The 20,469-nt window shown below is 44.3% G+C and overlaps 1 protein-coding gene across 1 annotated transcript; it reads right to left on the bottom strand.

Moving 5' to 3' along the window:
• Positions 1-19,664: 19,664 nt before the first annotated feature.
• Positions 19,665-20,174, bottom strand: LOC147975850 (uncharacterized). The gene is made up of 2 exons (XM_087520606.1): positions 20,053-20,174; positions 19,665-19,878 (listed from the first exon to the last, which is right to left on the bottom strand). Exons 1-2 carry the CDS (start codon positions 20,172-20,174, stop codon positions 19,665-19,667), a joined length of 336 nt encoding a protein of 111 aa, XP_087376732.1.
• Between the last annotated feature and the right edge of the window lie 295 nt (positions 20,175-20,469).

Here is a 20,469-nt window from a genome sequence, read left to right as displayed (position 1 = left end):
CGGGTCATGAAGGCCACACCAGGGTGACAGGTGAGTCCCGACTGTAGCTCCTCGCTGTGATTTGGTGGATGGCACGTGGGCCGGGATGCTTTGAAATGTCCCGCATGTAGATAGAGTGGCTAGTCATATAGGAGTGCTCAATATTGTGCACCGCGACCAAGGCGGAGAGGAAAACGAGAGAACTACATAATTAATGCATGAGTTTAATTAGGGTAGTTTTGTAAAGTACGAGAAACATTCCTCCAATCGCAAAATGCCTTGGTTCATGAGATTTGAGATTTGAGCCCTATAAACCAAAAGGGAGGGAGTACCGCACATGGTGTAGTCTAGTCACTTGTTGAAATCTCTAGAAAGGCAAATACTGCTTTCCGGTTTACAGGGATATACTACTGCCTCCGTCTAGGTGTGTAAGTCATCTTACGAAACCAAATAGTCCCAAAACACTTAGGCGCGCTGCATTAACGTCTACCTTGTTTGTTGTTTCTTGACATATCAACCAATAAGAGATGAGAGGTGTGCATGCTTTTAATGACTTGCAATGGCTAGTTCATTGCATGCAATGCTATTAATTAGCAAATAAACATTGGTGACCCCAGGAGGAAACGGTGCTAAGCGTGTGGACCTATGAAGAATGAGTATCAACCAATGGATAATGGAGTTTAATTGTTAAACAATAGCAATTTTGTCTCATGCAAGAGCCTGGCTAGTACTCCAAGGAACCGCACCACGCGAGCGCTCGCAACTGCCACGTTTGGGTTGCGCTTAGCTCTTCGCCTCTTCGAGAAGATGAACAATGATGTTACTCCTACTTCTACAGTATCGAGTCCACTTCTGCATGTCCGTCCACCTCATGCGGGAGGGATAGCGTGTAGCGAAAGCTTCTACTTACTGCTCCTGCCTTTGTGTCTATGACAGGTGGGCCCAACAGTTGGTTGGCCCTCCTGTCATGCAGCCAAAGGCAGGTGTAGTTAAGGCACCGAAGCTCAGTCCGTGAGGGAGAGGGCATTGTAGTAATCAAATTTCTAGGTCTTGTACGAGTTGATGCGACACATCAAAGCACTGCACTCAATATAAGTCTTTTTACACATTTCAAATGGGCTACTTCGTATGTAGGAGTAGACATATTCTACTTCGTATGTAGTCACTTGTTGCAATCTCTAAAAAGACTTATATTTGGAAACGGATGGAGTACAATGCATGCATGCATGCCATGACTTTCCTTTTGATACTTGCATGTGTTGATTTGATGCACCTTGCCAAATTTTGACTATAAATTTAACTAACCAAATTTTCATGCATGTCACAAAAAATTACGGGGCTGTTTGGATTGTGACTATGTTTGTCTTATGTTGCCACATTATTTTCCCACACTTGCCACACTTGCCTAACCTGAGTTGCTCAAATTGTTAGACACACTTTGGCTTGCCTAAGGGAATCTAGCCACAATTTTTGTGTCTATGACATGTGGGGTTCACTGCTAATAAAAAACCTTATCTTAGGTGTGGCTAATAAAAAAGACTTATATTTAGGAACAAAGGGAGTAGAAAATATAGATAATAATGCATGTTGGGGCAACCCACATTTCCGCTAATTTTAGCCGTGGGCTTGTTCACAATTTTTACGAGGGGTGGTTGTTCATTTAATGGAGGGACTTGTAGTACCAGACTTGAACGATACAAAGTGCGACCTGGCACACCGTAACACCACTTGGAATAAGCGGGTAGCTATCTCAAAAAACAATCAACAACAAAAAACCCGCTACCTGGCATGTAGTAGTACACAATTTTAAACGATTGTTTTGATGGAGTGAAAAAGGAAAACTACCCCACTATGTATATATAGGCCGGAGCCTCCGCGCTTGCTTGCTAGGGTTGCTCTATTCACACACTCTCATCCTCTTTAGATCTAAACAAGATAGGGGTAGTAACACTGTCTTTCTCCCTTCAAAAAGCACTGGCTTTCTATCCTCACCGCTGGTTACAGATCCGGATGTATCCCCCTCCACCGGTGAAGGGGAGGAGGGGCAGCGTTTAGGCCATCGTCGACAGCGAGGGAGGAGACCCACTGCCGGCCGCACCGTTATCTCTGGCCAAGCACCGGCGCGGGAGGTCCTCCGATCCTTTCGTCATTGACTATGGGCGGATCCGGCCTCCCGCCGCTCACCTATCCACATCCCAACGACCTTTAGGCATATCTTCGTTCGAAACCGCCTTAGCTCTACTTTCCCAGCTCGCTACGTCGCTGCATGTGCATCATTTTCTACCTCTCATCCCCTCTTGATCGGATGGTCCAACATCACATATTTTTTTCTTCTATTGTTAGAGGTAAAGCTACTTCATGGAGTCGAATCTTGTACTCCCTCCGTCCGAAAATACTTGTCATTGAAATGGATGTATCTAGATGTATTTTAGTTCTAGACACATCCATTTTGATGGAAAGTAATTTCGGACGGAGGGAGTACTTGGTTCAAACAAGAAATAAAGTGTGTGTGGGGGAATTTAGTATGTACATCGGACTTGGTACAAACAGGAAGGAAAGGGTGTGAAAGTAGTACAGACTGGTCATCCAACCGGTCTCTTGGTCGAAAAGGGAAATATATGGGTAACGCTGTACACAGTGGTATGACCAGGACTAGATTTGCTATCCACACATAGGAGTAGGTGGCTAGAGTGAACAAAAATGGGACCAACCCAGATATGTTTCTTGGATGTTTGTTTCTCGGGGCAAGAAACTATGAATCACCACTTTATGCCCCTGTTTACGTACATGGTGCTGGACTGCTGGTGCACCCACTGTTCTTAATCTAATGTCCCTGGTAAAAATGAAGCCATGCCACGGTTATAAGCCATGAAAAGTTTAGCCAAATGTTTTTGCCTATAATTGTTTGAGATTCTGACTGTTTCCTCTGTGCCTTTTTGTGCAAACAGGGATATCCAATTCACCTGGTTGCTGTTGTGACCTTTTGGTGCACTGCACAAAACTCTTCTTAAAAGAAGTGACTTTTGTGCTGTTTAACTGGAATGTCAGAATGGAACAGTTGGTTCATTTTGGTGGAACTGCACAAAGGGAGATCTGTGTTCCAATCCTCATCATCCATATTTGCGCCATAACCTTCCTTTAGGTAAGAATGATATTTAATGCATGTGTTCATCTCTATTTTCCGACTGCCATGAGAAAATAGTATTGTTTTTTACTAGTACACTTGTACTCCCTTCACTGACAAAACCAATTCTGAATTAGAAGGCCAATCATGTACTTGGTTTCACCAACTGGTGAGGAGAAAGAGAAACAGAGCAGAAAGAGGAAGAAGAAGAAGAATAAACAGTGCCAAGGCGATCTTGCTAAAGCCAGAGGCCTCAGTCGAGGACATTCAAGGGCTCTAGTAATGACTACCTTACATGTGAGACGATCCTCCAGGGAGCCCTTCCACTTCTGCTGTCTCACTTAATTAATTAGGAGTACTTAAGTACCACTAATTTATTACTGCCTAATTTTCCTGTTGGAGTTAAACAAATCTTTAGTAGGACCCTATGCTGAATCATGTATGTGTGTATGTTTGTCTATGGAGGTGAATCATGTGGTGGAGCAGGGAGGGAATATTATTAGTGTCATGACATAATAGTGCTATTGTTTTGCATGTCAATTTATTGCCATTGGTTCAATGAGGCAATGTTTTGTGTATTGTCCATCATGAATTTGATGCTACTGTTTGAGTAATATGCTAATGTCTTCCTATCCTTTCTCACTAAGTTAATGAAGGTTTCACCTTGTTCCTACTTGTGCAAACAGGGATCATGTTGTGCCAATCATACATTTCAGTTGAACTACACAAGACAATACAATGAACTATATCCCAGCCAGTGCTTTAACTCTGTTGGAAGTTCTTGATAATCTTTCGATATAATCTCAGCACTGGTAAACAAGGGTGATTTCAACCATACATTTGAAGTGCACAAAATATATACTATTGTGTGATTCCAGTGAGTGCTTTATCATGTCTTATGGGACTACATGAATAAGCTTTTTTCTCAGGTTGGTACGGGCCTAAGGAATTCATCCATATTTGTTTGTTGTCTTCTCTATTTGTATCGTGCTACTGTCATGAGAAACTCCTTTATCTTTGCACATTAAAGTTTTGCAACCTATGATAAATGGCAATGCTTTGAGTGTTGAGTTGAGCTAATTGGCACTGATTAAATAAACTAATACCTCTCTTTAAGCAACACTACTATGTTGCTAACTTTACCCATTAAGATAATGAGGGTGCTTCTATTTGTTAGTGTATGTTTCATCAACTAGTCCCACTATTACAGTAATCTCACTCTCTCAATATATGTGCCAACAAGGATGCTCGATTTTGGTGGAACTGCACAAAAACTTTGGGTGCTTCATTGCCTCGACAACTTCTGTCCTTTCCTGTCAGTTGCTAATCTCCGCTTGCTTTCTTCCTTTGCTATCAGTCGCTTGGCTTATCTCGGCTTCTAGTCAAAGGAAATAGTAATTGATTTGCTACGTCACACAGGTTCTGGTCTTTATCCTGATTATTGTGCCTGTCATATGTATTGGTAATTTGGTATTGTGCTAATGTTTGCCGATTTCATAAAGGAGTAATTTGGAGCCTGAACTCGCAGGCAAATCATTACATCTGGTGATTTGAGTAGAACTGCACAAAATGATCAGATGGACAGGTACTTATGCTGCTGCTATGTACTCCAAAGTTCACTCAGACAAGCATCGATGTTGAAACTAAGTGCCTATATTCATTCGAGTATCAACCGACGTCAACCAATTGTCAAACTCTAAGTATTAGTAGAGTGAACGCAAAAAATATTGCTTGGTGCATAGCCCAGAAAAATGCAGTCCAGTCTTTGGTCCCAACTTGTGCGTTTTGGTTATCGGCACATATGCTAGCGAACTATATGGCATGGAGTCTAAAGATTCCAGACAAGTTGGTTGACGCGTATATTCATCTGGCACTTATCAGTCTGCACGCCAAGGATGCTCCATTTCAGTTGAACTGCACAAAAAATTTGGGTGGTTCATTTTCTCAACCGCCTCCTTTATCGTCTGCAATGTAAAATTTTGGCGAGATACAGGACCAAGATGAGCCAGTAAACTAGTTGGATGAAAGTAGTGGCCAAGTTGCTCAAACCTCCCTCGGCACGAGGCCACTATTTGAGGATAAACCTACAAGCAAAGTTCAGATTGTCTGTGCTGCCTCTTATGTACTCGAAAGTTTACTTGTACAAGAACTAATTTTAGCAAGAAGTACCTCCGATTGAACACCATTTACCAGTCTATACCCTAGGTAACTAAAGTTCGTCCATGGATCATATTGCTTGTGATCTCAATCATTTGGATGCATAGACATACTGAACATGTGTATATCTGAATCTTCTTGTGAATTATGTATGAATATTGTCGTGTGATCTATCAAGCATTTGGATGCATAAATATGCTGAACTTGTGTATATATGAATCTTTTGAGTTGTTGATAGTGAATGTTGGCTATGAATATGAATGTGTCCTGTGAACCTGAGTTTGATATGAATGTTTACCTTTTCTGTTGTATTTGTGTGTGAACTTGTTAGTATGCCTATTGTGGGGTATAAAACGGAGGTCTCTTATAAAAGTAATGATGTGTCCAATTTATGTTTTCCCTTCTAACCACATTATATATACTAGCAAAAGGGCCCATATGTTGCAACGGGAAAAAATATGGCGCACACTTACGTTCTATTCTTGTTTACCGGGTCTGTCATTACATGTGCTCCGGTGTAATAACATCATAAATTACCAAACTGCCTTAGGAGTTTTTGTCTCGGGCACCACAGTGAGAATGATTGACAATATGCGCATCACCAGCCTGAAGAAAGTTGTTGCTGTTATGACCGACATGGCCAAGAGGATATATGATGCGCACTGACATCCAACAACAACATTTCTCATGGTTTATGGTTTTTTCTGAACCAGTGCTATATTTGATTATTTGGCACAAAAAAGTTGTAATTCTTTCACTCCAACTACGGCCAACATGGCTCGTCAGAAAAAAGGAGTGCATTATCTCCTTGCTGTTGTCTAACTGAAGGAAACTGAATGTGAAAATTTAAGTGTATATAGACTGACCCACTCGGAGTGCATACAAAAATATTTTTATCCAAGTCGTCAATGCCTACACTGTACCTCCAATGTCCATCTGCATCTACATGGCTAGGTCTAATCTTAAGAAAGAATGAAACTACCAAGCAAACTGAGAAACAACATGTAGCCGACCCCGGGCAGCAGGTGGTCAGGGATCATCAGCAGAGAAACACAAAGTCGGCTGACGACCGCCGAGCATGGCTAGGCCCATCTCGCTCTCGTGGCTGCTGTGGTGGCTCCCGGGCCTCTCCGTGGCTCCTCCACTCCGAGTCCACAGCCCGACCTCAGCATTCCGCCTCCATCCTCCTCCGCCCTCTGTCCCGCATGCTCCTCCACACCTCCCTCTCCAAGCCGACGGATCCGACCTTCCCCTTGCTGGATCCGATCCACCACGAGCCTCAAGCCACCCTGCCGCCGTGCTCGTGTCCATGTCATGCGTGGTGTAGAGGTGGCCAGCGTGTGGAACAGGCTGCGTCACAGGCATCTGCGCGCTGCGCCTCCGCTTCCTCACCCTGACGAGCGCCGGACTGAACAGCTTCGCGTCGGACTGCCGTTTTGTTGTACAATTTCCCTTCGTTCTCATTCTGTGTTTGTTGATTCAAGAGGCTTGTTATTGATATGCAATTTTCCTAGGTATACAAACTGGTAGACTTTCATGTAAGCAATCGAGTTGGGAATACTCCGAGTACATGTGTGAAAATCAGGTAAGGTACAGATACAGAAGCGTGCATGCAGGCCGAAACATGCGTGCAGGCCCGATAAGAGAATGTGGATGTGGACCAATTGGATGGACAAAGTTTTTAGTACCACCTTGCAGCAATTGGACGGACTGTCGATCAAAACTAATGGAAAAAAACTGAAAGCGTAAATTCACGGAAAGAAGCGTATTGTGACGGTGAACCTAAAGAGTCAATCCGTGCTTTATTATTAGGGAAAGATTTATATTATTACTATTATCGTATATTTTATAGAGACTTATATATACATTATAAAAACATCCCACATGTTATTAACTTATAAAAGTAAATGTTAACGGAAGTTGGCAAGGAAAGTCCTGGTTGTTTTTGACTCACAGGCAAGGAAAATCCTGGTGATTGCGTACAAAAGCTTGCGAAGATTTTAAGGACCAATTTAATAATAACGCGCTCATTTTTATTTTGAGCTATAACTCGCTAATTTCTTATTTTTATATATAAAAAAAATGTGCCTCTCCGGTTTATTCTTTGATATTAATTGCTCCTTCTAACATAACATTATATATATAATGAGCCCACCTAATACGTGTATTTCAAGGAAGTGCAAATGGGCTGGGATTTCTTAGAAAATATTAATGGGCCTGATCGACGCGAAATTATTTGTTCACCCAGCCCAGCAAATGGACTGTACATTCTAGAAAACATGGGTTAAATATATGCCACATTTTTGCAGGCTGACATGTGGGCCAATAGGTCGAAGCCTATGCAGGGCGCTGTCAACTTGGTCAACAAATGATTGTGTCATCCACAACCATTGGATTTATATCCAATGGCCGACATGCACCTTCAATCTTTCGTCTTCTTCCTCCAGCGTCACCGGGACCGCCAGGTCCGGCCTCCGGCGGCTAGCGGCTCTTCTTAGCACGCATCGCTGCGAAGCGCTACCCCACCGCCGGCCAGGATATCCCTCCACCCCTCGACACCTCCTGTTATTCTCCACAGACTAAAACCCCATGCCGCAATAGAACCAGTTATGACCCTTCTCCTCCTCTCAATCTGCGACTCCACTGCCGCGTTTTCCCATCTCCGAGTTGTTCCCATCCGGGGCCTCGCTGTCGTCTACCACCTCGCTGCGTTCGGTGCGGCATGGTCAACAAACAAGAGTCATCAGAAGAGGACTGTTAGTGGAGAGCCTGACGGCTGGGACCCACGAGGTCCATGGTTGCACGCAAGGAAAGTTCCTCCTTATTAAGATGAAAAAAAATGTTTCCTCCACCTGCAGCTGGGACCCACCGGCTATAACTTCGCACGGAAGGAAGTGCCTCCTTGTTTTGCAAAAAAATTATTCATCCCGTTGATAGCCGGGACCCGTCAAATTTGGTGAATGACTTGTGGGCCTACTAAGCGGATGTGTACGCACAGCTTTGTCAACTTAATCAACAAATGATTCTAGTAGCTGGACCGTTGGATGTTAATCCAACAGCCGTGCTCCTTCTTCAACCTCTGTTCTTGCTCCTGTCTCCCGTGGGCGGCACCGCGGCTGTGCTGCCGCGCACCCGAACCAATGAAGTTTCCCAGTCCTCTCCATCTGCGACTCCACTGCCGTCTTCCCCATCTCCGGGTCATTCCAGTCTGGGTGCGCTCGGCAAGGTGTGGTCAACGTGGTCAACAACTGAGAGTCATCGGAAGATGACTATACGTGAGAGGCTGACAGTGGGGACGCACCACGCCCATGGACGCATGCATGCAACGGAACGCGACGAGGTCAACGTGGTCAAGGAACGACTTCCATCGGAAGTATACTGTATGTGGAGAGTCTTAGCTGGGTCCACGGCCGCAGCAAGTAAGTGCCTCCTTATTACGCGGAAAATAATGATTCCTCCAACTGATAGCAGGGACCCACTAGACGGGCCACCGTATTTTGCGAAAAAAACATTTGCCCCCTCACTACTGGGACCCACCTGACGGGCCACCGTATTTCATGAAAAAAATGTTCCCCTCGCTGTCAGCTCGGACCCACCGGAAGTGCCTCCTTATTACGCACAAAAAAATGAATACTCCCCCGGCTAGCTGGGACCCACCTTGGTGGGAGGCTGACTTGTGGGTCTACTAAGTTGACGGGGACAAAGGGCTTTGTGACCTTAGTCAATATGAATGATTCTAGCTCCAGTGACCATACGATGTCCATCCAACGACCTTAGTGCTTCTTCAACCTCTGGTCTTCTTGCTCCAGCCGCCCAAAGCAGCGCCGGTCGTGCCGCATGCTCCTGCCTCCCGTGGCCGGCTGTACTGCCGCGGAGGCCTCACCGCCCCCTACTATTCCCACCGCTGGCCAGGCCCTGCAGCGACGGCAGCCTCACACCGCAGCCGAACCAGTGAACCCTCGTACTCCTCTCCGTGCGGGCTTCCATTGCCGCGTCTTCCCCGGCTCTGTGTCATCCCCTTCCTAGGCCTCGTCGTCGTCCACCGCCGTGGTGCTCTCCACACGGCGTGCTCAACATGGTCAAGGAACGACTTCCATCGGAAGAGTACTGTACATGGAGAGGCTGACGGCTGGGTCCACAACGACAGCCTAGTTTTTTTGTGATTTGCCAAGTAAGTTGCTTTGTCAGGCCTGTTGGGCTGCAAATCTTTCAAGACAAGGAGAGCTTTCATTCGGCTGGCCGAGAAAATGGCCCATCAGTAATGAGAAATGGGCTGTACATTTTTAAAACACATCAAACCGGCAATTAGTTTCAAATATCTTTTTTCATTTCGAGATTTTAAATTACATTAATTTTTATGCGTGGATAATTTGTTGGATTTTATATTGATATACATTTATTTTAAAATCAGTTTGAATGTGATTCGAAATTTTGAGATTAAAAATAGTTCGGACCACAACGAAATATGCAAAATTTCGTATAATTTTTTAACCGTGGCCACAATATGGGCTGTAATGCTAACAAAAAGAATATGGGCTCCAAAAAAAACCCTTAAGAATTGGCAAATGGGTTGTAAATTATTAGAAATAATGGCAGATGGGCTGTATGCTGTTTTCCACAGATTTGAGGCTTTCCTAAAAAAAGGTTGACGCACAAGCAGTGACTGTTGGATGTCCATCGAATGGCCGTCGTGCTTCTTCAATCTCTGCTCTTCCTGCTCTAGCCGCTCAAACAAGCGCCGTCGGGACTGCCTGCTCCCTCCTCCCCGTGGTCGGCTGTGCTGCCGCGCAGGCCTCACCGCCCCACCGTACTCCCATCGCTGGCCTAGCCATCCCTCTACTCACCCACACTTGTTTTTATTCTCCGGCGACGGCAGACGAACCAGTAAACCCTCGTACAGTCGTACTCCCCTCCGCATGGGAAACAACTGCCGAGTCTTCCCTGCCTCCGTGTCATTCCCTTCCTAGGCCTCACCGCCGTCCACCGCCATGGTGCTCTCGGCGCGGCCTGGTCAACGTGGTCAACGACCGACACCCCCTGTTATTCTGCGGCGACGGCAGCCTCACACCGCAGCGAACCACAGAACCCTCGAACTACTCTACGCGTGGGCATCCACTACCGTGTCTTCCCCGGCTCCGCGTCGTCCCCTTCCTAGGCCTCACCGTCGTCCACCGCCCTGGTGCTCTTGGAGTGGCGTGGTCAACGTGGTCAAGGAACGGCTTCCATCGGACGTGCACTGTACGTGGAAAGGCTGACAGCTGGGTCCACGGCCGCAACAAGGAAGTGCCTCCTTATTACGTGCAAAATAATTATTCCTCCACCTGACAGCAGGGACCCATCGGACGGGCCACCGTATTTCGCAAAAAAAACATTTGCCCCTGACTCCTGGGACCCACCAGCTACATCTTCGCATGCAAGGAAGTGCGTCCGGGCAAAAAAAAACGATTCACCCCCCTGACTGCTGGGACCCACCAGCTACATCTTCACAAGCAAGGAAGTGCCTGACAGTCGGGACCCACCTGGTTGAAGCGTACGTAGCATTGTCATTCTGGTCGTGAACGTGAGTATATACTGGTGGAAGTAGAGGCGCGCACGTGTCGTAGTAGAGGCGCGTACGTGTCGTAGTAGAGGCGCGCACGTGTCGTAGTAGAGGTGCGCACGTAGCATGTACACGTACGTACAGCGGCCAGGGTGCAAGAAAGAAAATACGGCCACGTATGTGTACATACGGGCGGGGTCTCGAACGCCTACTCACACATACATACGGCCAGGGCTCGTGTACATGGCTGGGTCGGAACAGAGAAACAGCATCGTGGTCGTGTTCATGGGGAGGCAACTGAATGTGTCGTGTTCATGGGGAGGCAACGGAATGCGTCGTGTTCATCGGGAGGCAACGGAACGCGTGGGAGCCAACCGGATGGGTCCGAACAGAATGCGTGGTCGTGTTCATCGGGAGGGCTTGGACGGAACATGCAATGGAAACGAGGCCTGGTGTACCGCACAATGGAGGAAACGGACCTCCTACATTTGGAACGGGGCCCTGTTGATCGGGAGGGGTCTGGTGTACCGCAAAACGGAGGAAACGGACCTCCTACGGTCGAAATAGGGGTCCTGTTGATCGGTAGGGGTGTGGCACACCGCAAAACGGACAAAACGGACCTCCTACGGTCGAAACAGGGGTCCTGTTGATCGGGAGGGGTGTGGCGTACCGCAAAACGGACGAAACACACCTCCTACGGTCGAAACGGGGGTCCTGTTCATCGGGAGGGGTGTGGCGTACCACAAAGCGGGACTCCACGGGATAATGTTCATCTCCACCATCGACCTCCTCCAGCCTTCACGGGCTACCGTCGACCTCCTCCAGCCTCCACGGGCTCATGTTCATCCAGCCTCCACCGCGAGCTACTCCACCGGCTACTGTTCAACCACCCCTCCATGGGCACCCCTCCACCGTCTACTGTTCATCCAGCCCTCCACACCACGGGGTCCTGTTCAATCACCCCTCCACGGGCACTCCTCCACCGTCTACTGTTCATCCAGCCCTCCACCACACCACGGGGTCCTGTTCATCCAGAGGCTACGCCACCGCTCACTGTTCATCCAAATCCCCCTGCAACACTCACTATTCATCCCAGTGGCAGCATCGATCGGCTTCAGTTAGCAGCAGTTGCGAAGGAATCCCTCGATCGGGTTCAGTTAACAGCCATCAATCGATCGCTCGGGTTCAGTAACGCGTAGCCTGCAGTGCAATCGCTCGGGTTCAGTTAGATCCCAACGCCTCGCTCGGGTTCAGTTAGAGCCAACGCCTCGCACACGTGCGCGTACGTGTACGAAAGAAACGTGCATCGCTCGGCCCCCGACCTCCCACCGTAACCGGGAACTCCTCGAAATTTTCCTCCCCTCGCTTCTACCACGGTTTTTCCGTCATGGACGGCCCAAAGAATGTCATGCAGCTGCGTCTCCGGCCCGCCCAGGACGAAAAGCCCATTTTCTGTCATGATTTTTTGTCATAGAAGTAGGAGCCCACCACATCTATGATGATACCGGGTTTTGTCACAATTATCGTCGTAGAAGTGTCATATGTATGACAGAAAAAAATTTCGTTCGGCCCAAAATGTCACGGATCTGTATTTTTTTGTAGTGTCTCCTCTTTCCTTCCCCTCCTATTTCGGCCTACATGGGGTGCACCAGCCCCTTAGGGGCTATTCTGTCCCCCTCTTGGCCCATTAGGCCCATGTAGTTGCCGGGGGGATGCTTGGAACCCCTTCCGGTGACCCGGTATGTACCCGGTACCCCCAGAACACTACCGGTGTCTGAATACCATCGTCCTATATATCAATCTTTACCTCTCGATCATTTCAAGACTCCTTGTCATGTCCGTAATCTCATCCAGGACTCCGAACAACATTCGTTCACCAAATCACATAATTCATATAATACAAAATCGTCATCAAACGTTAAGCGTGCGGACGCTACGGGTTCGAGAACTATGTATACATGACCGAGACACCTCCCCGGTCAATAACGAATAGCGGAACCTGGATGCTCATATTAGTTCCTACATATTCTACGAAGATCTTTAGCGGTCGTACCGTAATGACAACATACGTTATTCCCTTTGTCATCGGTATGTTACTTGCCCGAGATTCGATCGTCGGTATGTACCTACCTAGTTCAATCTCGTTACCAGCAAGTCTATTTACTCGTTCCTTAATACATCATCCTGCAACTAACTCATTAGTCACATTGCTTGCAAGGCTTATTATGATGCGCATTACCGAGAGGGCCTAGAGATACCTCTCCGATACTCGGAGTGACAAATCCCAATCTCGATCTATGCAAACCCAACAAACACATTCGCAGATACCTGTAAAACATCTTTATAATCATCCAGTTATGTTGTGACGTTTGATAGCACACAAGGTATTCCTCTGGTATCCAGGAGTTGCATAATCTTATAGTCGAAGGAATATGTATTTGACATGAAGAAAGCCATTGCATTAAAACTGAACGATCAACATGCTAAGCTAACGGATGGTCTTGTCCATCACATCATTCTCCTAGTGATGTGATCCCGTTCATCAAATCACAACACATGTCTATGGTTAGGAAACTTAACCATCTTTGATTAACAAGCTAGTTTAGTAGACGCTTACGAGGGACACGGTGTTTTTGTCTATGTATCCACACATGTATCAAGTTTCCGGTTCATACAATTCTAGCATGAATAATAAACATTTATCATGATATAAGGAAATATAAAATAACAACTTTAGTATTGCCTCTTGGGCATATTTCCTTCATCAACTATGTAGATCTGACTTTATCACGTGCAAACACAACTCCTAAAAATTCTTGCTCATTAGTAGCATAATTTCTTTGAGCACTGTCTAGAGTTTTACTAGCATAATGGATAACATTTAATTTATTATCAACTCTTTGTCCTAGAATAGCACCAACAACATAATCACTAGCATCACACATAATTTCAAAAGGCAAGTTCCAGTCAGGTGGTTGAACAATAGGTGCAGAGGTTAAGGCTTTCTTAAGTGTTTCAAAGGCATCTACACAATCATCATCAAAAACAAATGGAACATACTTCTGCAAGAGATTAGTAAGAGACCTAGAAATTTTAGAGAAGTGTTTAATAAACCTTCTATAGAAACCAACATGACCAAGTAAACTTATACCTTAAATATCTTTAGGACATGGCATTTTCTCAATTGCATCAACTTTAGCATTGTCTACTTCAATACCGTTTTTAGATATTTTATGACCCAAGAGAATACCTTCATTCACCATAAAGTGGCACTTCTCCCAATTCAAAAAAGGATTAGTTGGATCACATCTCTGCAAAACTCGATCAGGTTGCTTAAGCAATCATCAAAAGAAGTCCCATGAATGGAGAAATCATCCATGAAAACTTCAACAATATTTTCACAAAATTAGAGAATATAGAAGTCATACATCATTGAAAGGTAGAAGGTGCATTACATAAACCAAAAGGCATTCGTCTATAAGCATAAGTTCCAAAAGGGTAGTGAAAGTAGTTTTCTCTTGATCTTCTTATGACACATGTATTTGAGAGAAACCAAAATATCCATCAAGAAAGCAAAACTATGTGCTTAGATAGTCTTTCTAACATTTGGTCTATAAAAGGCAAGGGGTAATGATCTTTTCTAGTAGCTTTGTTTAATTTTGTAAAATCAATTACCATCCTATAACCAGTTACAATTCTTTGTGGAATGAGTTCATTTATCATTAGGAACATGATAATGCCTCCTTTCTTAGGAACATAATGAATGGGACTTACCCATCTACTACCAGCTATGGTATAAATTAAACCTGCTTCCAGAAGCTTTAATATTTCAGTGCTTACCACATCCTTCATCTTAGGATTTAATCGTCGTTGGTGATCAATAACTGGTTTAGCATCAGGTTCCATGTTAATCTTGTGCTAACATAGAATTGTACTAATGACCTTAAGATCACCAAGATTATATCCAATAGCAGCATGGTGTTTCCTCAAAGTTTTCAGTAATCTCTTTTCTTCATGCTCTAAAAGGTTAGCACAAATAATAACAGGATATATCTTCTTTTCATCAAGATAAGCATACTTCAATGTATCAGGTAATTGTTTCAATTCAAACACATGATCACCTTTGGGTGGAGGAGGACCTCCAAGAGTTTCAACTGGCAAATTATGTTTAAGGATAGGTGGATGATCAAAGAACATCTTATCTATTTCATTTCTTTCATTCATATGCATATCATTTTCATGGTCTAGCAAATATTGTTCTAACGGACCAGTAGGAGGTACAAAAATAGAAGAAAGACCAATAATTTCATGTTTACTGGGAAATTCTATATCATGAGGTTGTCTACTGTATTAAGACAAATTAAACTCATTAGACACACCACTAAAGTTAACACTGGCAGTTTCTTTAGTGCAATCAATCTCAGCATTAATGGTGTTGAAGAAAGGTCTACCAAATATAATGGGACAAAAATCATCTTGTGCAGAACCAAGAACTAGAAAATCAGAAGGGTATCTTATTTTTTCCATGCAGGAGCTCAACATCACTAACAATCCCAACCGGTGAAATAGTATCTCTATTTGCAAGCTTAATAGTAACATCAATATCTTCTATCTCAATAGGTGCAATATCATTCATAATCTGTTGATATAACATAAACGAAATAGCACTCACACTAGCACCCAAGTCACATAAACCATGATAACAATGATCTCCTATTTTAATTAAGACAACAGTAATGCCTACGACAGGTTTATTCTTCTCTTTAGGATCAGGCTTAGCAATTGTAGCGGCTTCACCACAAAAGTAAATAACATGCCCATCTATATTAACGACCAAGAGATCTTTAACCAATGCAACATTAGGTTCAACTTTAATTTGTTTAGAGGGCCTAGGTGTTCTAATATTACTTTCGTTAACCATGGTTGAAACTTTAGCATGTTCCTTTATCCTAATAGGAAAGGGTGGTTTCTCAATATAAGCGGTAGGCACAACTGGATCAACATTGTAAATGATAGTTTCCTGTTTAACTATAATGGGTTCCTCAATTTTTTCTTTAATAGGGGGGTGATATTTAAACCACTTCTCCTTAGGGAGATCAACGTGAGTAGCAAATTATTCACAAAAGGAGGTTACTATCTCAGAGTCGAGTCCATATTTAGTGCTAAACTGATGAAAAGCATCGGTATCCATAAAAGATTTAACACAATCAAACTTAAGCATTATACATGACTCTTTACCTTTGTCGAGTTCCCAATATTTAGAGTTGTGTTTAATCCTTTCCAGAAGATCCCATATGAATTCAATAGTTTTCTTCATAAAGGAACTAGATGAAGAAGAATCGAGTATGGTTGATCAATATGAGAAAGTCGAGCATAAAAATTATGTAAGATAATTTCTCTTGAGAGCTCATGGTTGGGGCATGTGTACACCATGTACTTAAGCCTCCCCCAAGCTCGAGCAATACTTTCTCCTTCATGAGGCAACAAATTATTATATACATATATATATATATATATATACAGCCGGTCAATTCTGCTAATATTAGCAGAATAACTATTCTGATAACACTTCCGTCCTACATGCTCAACACAAGTGCACTGCTGGAATTGGCACCTCTGTTAGTCTCCTACATGTCTGGACCTGTACTGCTTTGATTTTATTATTGTAGTTCTGGCATATGTTTGTAGTGTGCTGCATTTTTTTAAGTAGTGGACTTCAATGTAACTGTATTATAGTGGGCATGAAAGCTTATGAGATAATTCTTTTTCTTAGCCTGCATTCTGTATTTCAGAGAACTGCATAGTATGCACTTTTGTAATGCATTAGTAGAATAGTTATGCTGCTATTTTTGGTATTTATGTCAATTCTTTTGAACTCCATACCATGAGAATTCTGTTGAACAACATATGTTAACTACAAAGTTTTCGACCATCGGCATGGCATTGTTATTGTTCAGAGTACTATATTTTTTTATATAAGGACCATACTATGTGTATTAGAGAACTGCATTTCGGCCACCAGCAACTTGTCTATAAAGGGTGATAGAGATGCAGATGAGGTTGCATAATTTAAATAGGCACCGTTCAAGCCTTCTGGTGGACATAATTTTAAAAGCATACAACATAAGCAAAGAATTAGAATATGCCACTGGTGGTTTTAGCTTTTATCCTAGACAACCTACAGTGCAAATATTGTAAACTTGAGGGAGTCTTTTTCTTTGTAGAAAAACACCATGGCCACTTCTCCAGCCTCAAAGCCATTCTGGGAGACAAAATCATTCCAGCTAGTAGTTATGTTGATGCAGTCTTCCAAGTCAATTTGGCAGTCAGCTTGCATGTCTCCATACCCATTCTTGTGTTGTGTCTCCAAAGTAACCTTCCCTGAACTCGGAGCAGGAAATTTTATTGTGGATGGCAGTTTCTGCATTTTGGCATGGATGGAAAAAGAATTTTTATAAGTAAACAACAAATGTTTTTCTTTATATTTAGGATGATCTGTTTATGTTGACTTAAATATGTACATATATATGACTACTATTTAATAAAGTAGTTGCAATGTACGAACAAACTTATATACGAAATTGACCTGTAGTTTTAGTAGGATATATATATTATACTGTAACATGTTTGTTCTGCATGGTCATTTGGAGTGTACTTCGCTAGCATGTCAAGAGAACTGCAATGCTGATCTATTGAACCTCTTCTTTGTTTGTGTGTTGGGGTTCTGATCTAACTAGTGTCGATACCTAGTGTGGCACTGAAGAAAAATAGGTGGAACTATCTAGTCTTAATAGCTACCAAATCTGAACAACAATACAAATTAAGTTTGTATTTGTTGATACTATTGAACACATTGATGGAAATATACATTTAGATGTGGATTTGTAGCCTAGATTGTGTCAAAATTGTGAGGGGAAAAACATACCCAACTTTCCTGCAGGTCTGCGGGTGTGAGGCGATGAAGAAATGGTGCCCGAAACCCCATGTTGGGTATCATCAGGCACCTGAGCATGCTGCACCAATCGGTGTTAGTGAGCTCTAGACCCTCTGCGTACATGCATGTGTCCGCTACCGGCGCCATCCTTGCCAAACACCCGCACGAACAGTACATGGCGGGTTCAGTGGAATTTTAGAGAACAGCTGGGAATGGGAGGAACCCTCGATCTATGATTTGAAGAAAAATAGGAATGGGGGAGGAGTTGTGTCAGTCTGGAGCACAAATGGATATGTTTTTATGCAACCAATTGAGGAACGGAAGTAATAAATGTTGTGGTTGGTGTTAGGTGGTGGATTGATTCTGATTCAGTGTACGTGAATGCATTTGAGAAGCAACACACTACTTACTTGAATCTAGCGAAATGCATTGTCGTATTACAACGAACTAAGGAATGCGTGGATTGTGCTTTTTTAGTTTTCTAGTTATTGTTTATATTTTTATTGGGCCGTGGTTTTTTGTGGTATGTGGGATTTTTTTTAAAATTTTCAGCGGCCTCTCTTTTGCATGTTGGGCCTGTGTTTGGGGAGTGAAGAGGCATTCGGCCCAAGTTGGCCTGTCAGCATGGTTGGTTCCCGATGCGCTGTGTGTGCGCCCTAATGTTTAGTCCCACCTTGCCCGCAGAGAGGGCGCTCGAAGTGTTTATAAGCCCTGACGAGGAATCCGTATCGAACTCCTCTGTTACTTATTTGGGCGCTTATACACGGCACTCACTTCTCTATCCACTCTGACCTCTGGGCCCATGTGTGCCCGGCCCTTGCATTGTGGCTCAGAACGGACTCACCGACTATGGGCGTAGACTTACTACGAGACTGGCTGGGGCCTGGTTCCACCAGGGTGGTCAATTTTTTTCTTTCTATTTATTTGTCTTACATATTTTTCTAATATGGGGCATGCACTGCTTAGTAAATCATTTATGCACTGCATTCATCATGTCTCTGTACTGCATGTTCACACATTCCTCACTACATATACAGGCGCATTTTTGTGCACTACATGCTGGTCGCATTTTCTTTTCGTGTTTTTCCTCTTACGTATTCTTTTTCTAGTGTATGGTGTGCACTGCTTTATTGGGTATATGTGCACTGCATTCGTCAGAGTGCCGTACTGCAGGTGTAGTTTTCCACTTACATATTTTTCTAATATGGGGCGTGCACTACTTAGTAAATCATTTATGCACTGCATTCATCATGTCTGTGTGTTGCATGTGCACACATTCCGCACTACATATGCAGGTGCATTTTTGTGCACTACATGCTGGTCGCATTTTATTTTCGTGTTTTTGTGCTTATGTATTCTTTTTTGTAGTGTACGGTGTGCACTGCTTTGTTGGGTATGTGTGCACTGCATTCGTCAGATTATTGTACTGCAGTTGTACACATTTTGCAATGCATGCATCCTATTTGTGCACTGCATCTTCATCCGTTTTGTGCACTGCTCGAATCACATACTTTATGTGCACTACATTATGTTCTAATGTTGAACTCTAGTTTTCTAATTCAAATAAAGTCTTCATAACATAAGCAAAGTTCATCATTACAAGCCATTCTGTATGACAAGCAAACTAAGTTCAGCAAAAGCAAATGATTACAAGCAAACTTATGATACATAAGCAAACAACAAAAAGAAAATTTTATGACAAATCTAAAACGACGCGAGCAATGTTGGCTCTTGGCCGGCACCATCTACTTCTTCACCAGGTAGCGTCTCCCCAATTGCTCCTGGCGCGCTTCTTGGGGGCTCCTTCCTTCTCCAGCTTTTCATGGCGAAGCCTGTCCTGGGTGAGGGTGATGCGGCTCCATATCTCGTATGCTGCGTATGCGTCCTTTTGTCGCATACTCGATGTGCCTCATGGTCAGAGGCGGGGTGGCCTAGCGCTTGCGTTCATCGTCGGTGATCTTCTTCTTCATGTTGTTGTAGTAGTCGTCAATGAGCATGTCGGCGATGTCTTCAAAGGAGTCCAACTCCTTTGTGGCCTCAGGCACCCTCCATTCCTTTTGGATGTCGACGAAGTTGGCAACCTCCAGATTGGCGCGCTCTAGCCTGGTTTTGTCGCCGCTGATGGAGCAACCAGCAAAGGCGTACCTAGGGTCAGCGAGGAAGTTGTCAAAGACGATGCACCTTTCAGCGGCGCTCAGTTGGAAGAGCGGCACCGGCTGAGTCTTGCCGACGGGGAGTTGGACTAGGGCGGGTTTCTGCGTCGTGTCAGGCTCGGTGTTGTACTCAAGATCAATCCCGACGATCTTGTGGCGCTAGAGCCTGAGGTTGCGCTCGTACTGCTCGAGGGAGCTCGTCATCTGCTTCTTGTCGTTGGTGTGGATGATGTGCAACTTGGTGTTGCCATGCACCTCCACGTTCCAGTATTCGTCAACGAACCCCATCGCCGACAGTAGGGCTTGGTGTCTTTTGTGGAGATTGGTGTAATTGAGCGATTTGGTGGCAGCGCAATTGATGCTTGTGTTGTTGTGGATGAGAAAGCGTTGGCAGGGGTCTAAATTTAAAGGGGGGATGGTCGCAGCGGATGAGCTGCACGATCTCACTGATGATGTGGTTGTGCAGATCGTGGGTTGGGGTTGCGTCTGTGATCATAGGTTTGTGGCGATGGAACCGCTCGGATTGGGCGGTTGTCCCCGAACGTGGTTTTTAGCGTGGTCTTATTTTATTTTTCATCAGTAC

Source organism: Triticum urartu, chromosome 4A, assembly GCF_056163025.1.
Source record: "Triticum urartu cultivar PI428250 chromosome 4A, HENAU_Tu73, whole genome shotgun sequence".
NCBI lineage: Eukaryota > Viridiplantae > Streptophyta > Magnoliopsida > Poales > Poaceae > Triticum > Triticum urartu.
This window is presented reverse-complemented; position numbering and strand designations above follow the sequence as displayed.